Genomic DNA, 9184 nt, shown 5'->3' on the forward strand with positions numbered 1-9184 from the left:
AGCTTGCAGCGTTCGGGTGTCCGCCTGGCCGTGCGGAGGCAAACGGATCCGTCCAGACTTACAATGTTAGTCAATGGGGACGGATCCGTTTGAAGTTGACACAGTATGGCTCAATTTTCAAACGGATCCATCCCCCATTAACTTTCAATGTAAAGTCAAAACGGATCAGTTTGCATTATCATGAACAAAAAAAACAAAAAAAAAAAAATATATATATTTTTTTTTTGTTCATGGTAATGCAAACGGATCCGTTCTGAACGGATCTAAGCGTTTGCATTTTAGGTGCGGATCCATCTGTGCAGATACCAGACGGATCTGCACCTAACGCAGGTGTGAAAGTAGATCTCTAAACTACTGAAAGTACGAGTTACACAATTAGAAAAACAGTTAACCTGATGTGACAGAACAGAACAATATTTTTATTAAAGGCCAATTGAAAATTATTATTTTTTTTAGCCAAAAATGAGTAACATGCAATCATTTAAAAAATTGTCTCTGAAGGTGTACATAGCCTTTAATGCTGCTCTGTAGAAATGAAATGCCAAGGTCTCTGTACCACTTGATAAGTGGTGCCCATGCATCCAAAGCTAACACTGTTAGCCAGTATGTGTTTGTCAATGTCAAGTTTAGGGTAGAGCTGTATTCGCTTTCGAGACAAATACAGTCAGTTTGATTTGCTGACGAAGTAAAGCTGTAGAAATACCAAATTATTGATGTTCATCTGTGGAAATCCACAGATGACATTATATCTACTCAGTTGTCTGTCTGTACATGTAAAGGAATTGAGTCCTGTGAATGGTGGGCGAATACCTCTTGCATATTTTCGAAAAATTCTCACTGTATATTTATTCCAGAGGCCACCTTGATATCTGAAAACCTACAAAAATGTACATATCAACATTTCATTATGTATAATGTGTAGTATTTCACATACAGTAGTTGCCGCAATTGATATACCGTACATAGTTTTAGAACAGTGTTAATTTAAATCCTTGTAAATTTCTGTGTTTATCAAAAATATTTTAACACTTCATGAACCTTACTTCTGTAATGTGACCTCCCCATCAAGTCTTCTAACCATAACTGTTCTTTTGGGCTGTTTAGAGGTTTAATGTCTCCATTACAAGGGCTAAAGCTCTCTTAATCATGATTGGCAATTCCATCATCCTACGAAAAGATCCAAATTGGTCTCGGTAAGTAACAGACAATGATGCTTATAGCCAAGTGCCATAGTCAGTTTTATTCATTATGTCCTCGTTTAGAATAAGATAATTTAAATAAAGTGACTTGTTCTAGGCTGTAATAACTGTACACTATGGTTAAAACTGCTTAGCAATATATTTAAGCACCAATTAGGCAGATTTAAAAGGACTGTGATGCTCAGCTCCTTCTAGACATTTACTGGTGTGTTTACAAACATGGTGAAGTCAAGAGTATGGTCCAGGAAGACAAGAGAAGAGGTGATTTCTCTTCACAGGAAGGGCAATGGCTATAAGAAGATTGCAAAGATGTTAAACATACCAAGAGTCACCATAGGAAGCATCATTCGCAAATTCAAGGCAAAGGGCACTGTTGAAACGCTACCTGGTCGTGGCAGAAAGAAGATGCTGACTTCGACTGCTGTGCGCTACCTGAAGCGCAAAGTGGAGAAAAGTCCCCGTGTGACTGCTGAGGAACTGAAAAAAGATTTGTCAGATGTGGGTACTGAAGTTTCAGCTCAGACAATAAGGCGCACACTGCGTAATGAAGGCCTCCATGCCAGAATTCCCAGGCGCACCCCCTTGCTGTCTCCAAAGAATAAGAAGAGTCGACTGCAGTATGCCAAAAGTCATGTGGACAAACCACAAAAGTTTTCTGTGGACTGATGAAACAAAATTAGAACTGTTTGGGCCCATGGATCAACGCTATATTTGGAGGAGGAAGAACAAGGCCTATGATGAAAAGAACACCTTGCCTACTGTGAAGCATGGCGAGGGGTCAATCATGCTTTGCGGCTGTTTTGCTTCTACAGGTACAGGGAAGCTTCAGCGTGTGCAAGGTACCATGAATTCTCTTCAGTACCAGGAGATATTGGATGAAAATGTGATGCAGTCCATCACGAACCTGAGGCTTGGGAAACGTTGGACCTTTCAACAGGACAATGATCCCAAGCATACCTCCAAGTCCACTAGAGCATAGTTGCAGATTAAAGGCTGGAACATTTTGAAGTGGCCATCGCAGTCTCCAGACTTAAATCCGATTGAGAACCTCTGGTGGGACTTAAAGAAAGCAGTTGCAGCGCGCAAGCCTAAGAATGTGACTGAACTGGAGGCTTTTGCCCATGAAGAATGGGCGAAGATACCCGTAGATCGCTGCAAGACACTTGTGTCAAGCTATGCTTCACGTTTAAAAGCTGTTATAACTGGAAAAGGATGTTGTACTAAGTACTAAGATTGAATGTCACTTGGGGGTTGAATAAAACTGATAATGATGTGAGCACAGAAAAGACATTTGTGGTTATTTCATTATAAATGTTATGTTATATTTGTCTGACTTACAAATGCCTCTTTGATTTAATTGTAAACAAGATGACTGAAATGATCAAAATCAATGTGAAACTGGCCAAAACACTCAATTTCAGTGGGGGTTGAATAATTTTGAACACAACTGTAGCTGTCCGTCACTGATAGCACCTCCCCTGTGTACAAGGAAGTCAGAAAGAGAAGAGAGATACATGTATAGATTACACATTTTACTGAAAACTGTATATCAATCTGCTCTGCCCCTCCTGCTCTAGAACATGCTGCCTATAGATTGCACTGCATTTGTGGTGACAGGTCCCCTGTAAATCATTATGAGTAGAGAATTAAAAAATTGCTTGGCAGATCCAATAAAGCCCCTTTGGGATGTGTTGGAGCAGGAGATTCACAGTTGTGATTTTTGTCAGTGTGAATCAAAGTCTCTTGAATGTGATGCGTCCGGGCTGTTCTGAGGACAAAAGTGGCCCTGCCCAGGACTAGAATGCTGTCCTTAATAAAGAGGTCATTGTGTTGACTGGAAAATGTTTGTTTCAACCTTACAAATGCCTTTTGGAAAAAACAAAACACTGGCATAAATCTGTTGGTGTTTAACGATACTGATATTAAATGGGTGGTCTTATTTAATATTACTTACCCCCTATCCACAGTATAGGAGACAAGTGTCTGATCTGGAGACCACATTTCTCTATTTAAATAGAGCGACTTGCACACTGTCACTCCATTCAGCTCTGTGGGGCTGATGGATATGTCCGAGCACTTGTACTTGGCGATCTACAGCAGTGCCCTAGAATTGAATGGGTGGGTCTGCTGCTCCATTCAAATCGGGAACACAGGCTGCTATTCTCGTGATCTCCTTGGCCCCTGGTCCCACCTATCAGACATGTATTTGTCGATTAAATTGTAATTGGACCACCCTTTTAAGACTGAACCCTATTTTATGAATTTATTATACTTTTATCTGTCATTAGATTTTTGAAGTTTTGCTGTGATAAAGGTGGTCATCGTGGCTTCCAAGCGGATGACCTTGAAGATCTGGATGACACAGAACTTGCAGACCTTTTTGGAAACCTGAAAGTTAATGAACCACAACCTTGTAAGTAAAGATTCCCAAGCATTAATTTACTGTTCCTGAATCCCTCCAGAATACTGTATGCTTCGACTGTAAGGGTATGTTCTCATGTTTAGGATTTTCCTATGGAAACTAATGTGGATTTATTTATTTTTTTAATCTGCAGTAGAAATTATAGATTGACACTAGGATTTCTGCTGGGATGGGCCAGCAGATCCCCATGGATCAGGACTAGCCCCATAGTTATTCAGTGTGGAATTAGCGCAATTAATGAGCAGATTTTAAAATCCACAGGGCCTCATGCACACAATCCATAAGGCCTCATGCACACGACCGTTGTTTTATTCCGTGTCCGTTGTTCCGTTTTTCGTGATTTTCTGCGGACCCATTGACTTTCAATGGGTCCATTGAAAACTCGGCTAATGCACCGTTTGTCATCCGCGTCCGTGATCTGTGGTTCCAGTCCGTCAAAAAAATATAACCTGTCCTATTATTTTCTTGGAAAATGGTTCATGGACCCATTCAAGTCAATGGGACCGCTAAAAAACACAGAGGCACCCAAGATTGTCATCCGCGTCCGCGTCCGTTTTTTTCCTATAATTTGCATGGCAAACCTGTCTTAGATTTTTTTTTACTTTCCAACATGTCTGGTGATCCTCCAAAAATAAAGGAAGACACACGAAAACAGAAACGAATCACGGAACAACGGAACCCCATTTTGCGGAACGGAACACAACACCGGTCGTGTGCATGAGGCCTAATGCACTCTTTTTTTTGCGGAGCAAAGGAACGGACATACTGATGCGGACAGCACACGGTGTGCTCTCCGCGTTTTTTGCGGACCCATTGAAATGAATGGGTCTGCATCCTATCCACAAAAAAAACGGAACGGACACGGAAACAAATACGGTCGTGTGCATGAGGCCTAAGAGTGAATTCACACACGGTTGATTTGTTGCAGGAAGTGCTACAACTACCCCATTCATCTGCAGCAAACACAGGAGTTGTAGTCGGCTCACCACATTCAGTCAGATTTCAGTCTGGTGCAGTGGGAATGTTGTATGCTTCCAGATTACAGCTGAATGTGATATTCTGCTTAAGCATTTTGAACTACATGTTCACAGTTGAAGGCTACATGGACACGACCGTATGTGTTTTGCGGTCCACAAATTCCGTATGCCATCTGTTTAGTTTTTTTTGCGGATCCATTGTAACAATGCCTAAAACGGACAAGAATAGGACATGTTGTATTTTTTTTGCGGGGCTACGGAACGGACATACGGATGCGGATAGCACACGGTGTGCTGTCCGCATTTTTTGCGGACCCAATGACATTCTATCTTCAAAAAGAACGGACATGGAAACAAAATACGTTCATGTGCATGAGGCCTATTTCAGATTAATCCATTCATTCATGTGTATAAATATAAAAACTGTTCTGTTACGTTGACTGTTTGTAGCGCTGCAGGTCTCAAGGTGAAGTGGGTACGTTTCTCACCACAAGTCAGCAAATCAAAATAGAAAGACCGCGCTGCTCAGAATATCCAGAAGGCATCCAAATTATAATGGAGTCAATCACAGCGTTCAAATCTAGACTAACATTGAAACGACCAGCAGAGATCTCTTTCGCCTCCAATTCGATCCTTCTTAAAGTCCCTCACCGGGACTTTAATAGAAATGCCTTTTCTTGTCCGTGTCTGCGGACAAGAATAAGACATGTTCTATTTTTTGAGGAAAATTTTTGTGCAAATACGTAACGGAAGTGCGGAAGCACTAGTACCCGGTAACTGGTCCGATAGAACCACTTGATTTAAAGAATGAATGAGAGAAGATCTGGCTATGATTGGCTGATTTAATCACGGGGTCAGGAGACTTTTATGAATGAAAGAGGAGTGCACTTCCTTATTAGCTAAACCCAACCATGTGATTGGGAAAGTTATGTCAAATAGTCATTAGTAAGTGATTTGGTGGGCGAAACGAAGAATGGAATAGTAATAATAAGGGCAGAATGTTTTAAGAGATAAGTGGAAGAAACACGTTGGTTTTAAAGTGAAATAATTATTTTTGTGTTTTATTTGGGGATAGGAATGATTTTTATGTTGTTTCTTGCCTAATGCAATTGGGAGGAATTTTCCCCACCCTAGATCTGCATAAATTAGACGCCCAGATGAGGGTGGTGTATGCACCCCTGATGAAGCAAAATAAAAACCTAGGTCGGGCAAAGATGCAACTTTATGATATGCCTATTACCTTGTTACTTCTGTGAGTATAATACATTTTTTATTTTACTTTTGTTGGTGGTTCTTCACTATTTGCGCAACCTTTGGTTCCTACAGAAGGATCGAATTGGAAGCGAAAGATCTCTGCTGGTCGTTTCAATGTTCGCCTATGTTTGAACGCTGTGCTTGACTTCATTAGAATTTGGATGCCTTCTGGATATTCTGAGCAGCGCGGTCTTTCTATTTTTATTTGCCATTCATGTGTATGGTGCATACAGAAATCAAGGTGCCAAAACAACCGCATTGTAATAAATGGAACTGATTTATTTTTAGTCACTGCTACAAATCTGCCATGTCTGAACACATCTGCAGAACAGTGGACCGTAGCTCTCTGGCAGCATGTAACATAAAGGGGTTGTCCAGGATCTATTTTCTCAAATTTCTACCCCACCTCTGAAGAGATCTATACTTGCCTGCTTCCCACCAGTCTGTTCTGGCTACATGGCTTCTGGGCTGCCTTAACCGCACTTCCAGTCCTTGTGTGTCAACTTCCACCCCAACAGGATCATATGAGCCGCTGTGTCCAGTCATTGGCTGCAGCAGCGCCCATAGCCCTGTCCAAAAATAGACAGATGGGGACTGGAAGTGTAGTGTATAAAAAGTGTTTATCGATGTAGGGTTTCCTGCACCGATGTGGTATGCAAGGCTTTTAGCAGAGCAAGAACCGGCAGGAGCTCTGCATAGACGATGCTAAAGTTTGGTATAGTACAGTAGATGTGCTATGCTGGGCTTGAGCAGAGTCTTCACAGGCAGGAGAAGCAATGTGTGCTCCTGCCTGTATAATGCTCACTGTGGCCCCACAAGTTTAATCCTTGGTATAAGAGTATACTGAGATCAAAGCCTACAGCATTACAGCATTTCATAATGATAACAAAGGTATATTACAAAAAATTCCACAATATGTAAAATAGTTTTTAATAAAGTATATTCAAAAGTCTAGGTACTGTTCGTTTTCTTTCTTTAGCTTTAGTGAACACTTTTGGTTAACACAAATTACAGAAAAAGATTTAAAAAAAAAACATCCTGCACTTTATAAAAGAATAATCACAGAAAATAACGCACTAACACAATAGATGCAAACATTATATATGGACTAAGCCCTCATTCTCATATGATTAAAATCTGAGACTAATATATTTTGGCACTGGTAGGCGGGCACAGACTGTGTTTTGATCAAAATATATTGGCTGAGAGTCTCAGATTTATTATCATATCAGAGTGAGGGGTTACTCCATATATAATGTTTGCATCTATTGTGTTGGCAGGGGTGTAACTACCATAGCGGCAGACCATGCGACTGCTATGGGACCAAGGGCAAGAGGGGTCCAGTCTTAGTTGGGATTATTTCCTACTGGAGGTAAAAACTTGGTCAGGACTCTACCCTCTAAAGGAACAACTTTTAGAAAATGAAGCGGTGGAAAAATGCCCAAGGGTCATTAAATAGGGTTTAGGCAGAAACCCTTCTGTCCTGTGTGGGGGGGCCTGGTTTGATCCTTGCTATGGGGCCCTTACTTCTCTATGTACGCCACTGTGTGTTAGTGCATTATTTTCTGTTATTTTTCTATTATAAATGTAGACATGCACATTCGCACATTTATTTATTACATTGCGCAGGATGTTTTTTTATTCTTTTCCTGTCATTTCTTGTTTAGTCTGCAGTATACACTTAAAGGAGTGGCACATTTTTAAGTGTGAATGTGCTTCTATTTTATCTTGGGAGTAGCTTTTTTGCACTTTTGCCCTGCCTATCTCACAGGCGACCTTAATTAGGTGGTATATATAGTACATATATGCGTGCTCCTCCTCTCATTGGTTGCTTGATGCAAACAGAGGAAACTAGGAGCAGCACACTATATGTACAGGGTCTGCTCTTCTGAATGTAGATGCCCAAAAGTAGGTCCTTCCTGACTGAGATCACCTTGACGCTGGTAGGCGGGCACAGATGCGCTTTGATAAAAATAAAATCTGAGACTCTCAGCCAATATATCATATCAGGGTGAGGGCTTAGTCTATATATAATGTTTGCATCTATTGTGTTATGTGTTAAGTGCGTTATTTTCTGTGACTTTTCTTTAATACTTTGGGTTAACTGTAACATTACCTTTTACAACTTGTGAGATCAGCTCTAATAATCCTCAGCCTGTTATTGGCCACTGTCAGGACTGCGACCAACTACTATATTTGTATTATTTCTATTATTTCACAGGTGAGCCGAGTGGCGAGAGCGTAGTACAGCAGCAGGGAGAGCCAGCATGGAGACATGAACATTAACTTATCCTTGCTGATGATGACACTCATAGGAGATCTGCACACAGTCCTATTTTTGCTTTCGGACTGAAGCCTGCTATAGTTTTTATATAGGTTTCAATTCAGTGATGTCTAGCCCAAGCAGTCTTTTTATTTTTTATTTTATTTTTTTTGACAATTTTTTTTTATGACTGCATTAAATTATATGTGCTTTTTCCATGTAAAATATCCTCTTGATAAGTTGATGAAAATGTTATTTGTCGTTCCAAGAACAGGTATAATTCTTATAGTAAGATCAACCAGATTTCTCAGACTCCAAAGCTGGATAGTTTATGGCTTATAGAAGCCTATTTGTCTGTAGGTTTGCTGTTTCTTATTGTAGGAAGCTGGATGAACTTATGTGGCCTGACTGGTGGTCACCAAACTTTCCATGAGTACATTTGACATATACATAAATAGTGCATCTGCAGCGTTATTCATGTTTGTAAAAAATACCAAACTTCATTAAAGTCAATGGGGTCTGTCATAATTCACCAGAATCCATTTGAAAATAGTTTTTTTGTATAACGTGTCTTAAAGGGATAGACTCTTGTAAGTAGATGGGTGTCTGGTATTACACCTGATCCCTATTCAAGTGCAATACCAAACAAAGCCAATGGACCAAGTGTGGTCCTACTTCTGAAAGCCGACCCTTTTTTTTATAATCCAGATAAACTCCATTAACAGAACCATATGACATACTTTTCACCAGTAGTAATATTTTCATTTAGTAAAAAGAAAAAATGTATTTGGCTACTCAGTCAAGTAGCCGAAGCCCATTGTTGGTGTCCCTATTAGCTAGCTGTTAGGGACACCAAACGCTAGCAAAAAGGGCCACAAAAGTCCATTTAAGGCCTGGTGTAGGTGTGCTATATTTTAGTGCATTTTAGCCCATATTTTAGCTCATTGTTGGTGTCCCTATTAGCTAGCTGTTAGGGACACCAAACACTAGCTAATAGGGCCACAAAAGTCCTTTTAAGGCCTGGTATAGGTGTGCTATTGATAGGTGTAATATACTTATAATATACTTT

General features: G+C 40.3%; 1 protein-coding gene across 2 annotated transcripts in view; it reads left to right on the forward strand.

Moving 5' to 3' along the window:
* Positions 1 to 8890, forward strand: part of LOC120994971 (putative helicase MOV-10) — a 200747-nt gene extending 191857 nt beyond the window's left edge. For both annotated transcript variants that reach the window (XM_040423883.1, XM_040423884.1), the window contains 3 exons: positions 1105 to 1193; positions 3488 to 3612; positions 8074 to 8890. In XM_040423883.1, the coding sequence (XP_040279817.1) occupies positions 1105 to 1193; positions 3488 to 3612; positions 8074 to 8138 (279 nt within the window). In that variant the 3' untranslated portion in view covers positions 8139 to 8890. The remainder of the gene's footprint in view (positions 1 to 1104; positions 1194 to 3487; positions 3613 to 8073) is intronic.
* Positions 8891 to 9184: the final 294 nt, after the last annotated feature.

The sequence above is a fragment of the Bufo bufo genome, chromosome 3 (assembly GCF_905171765.1).
Source record: "Bufo bufo chromosome 3, aBufBuf1.1, whole genome shotgun sequence".
NCBI lineage: Eukaryota > Metazoa > Chordata > Amphibia > Anura > Bufonidae > Bufo > Bufo bufo.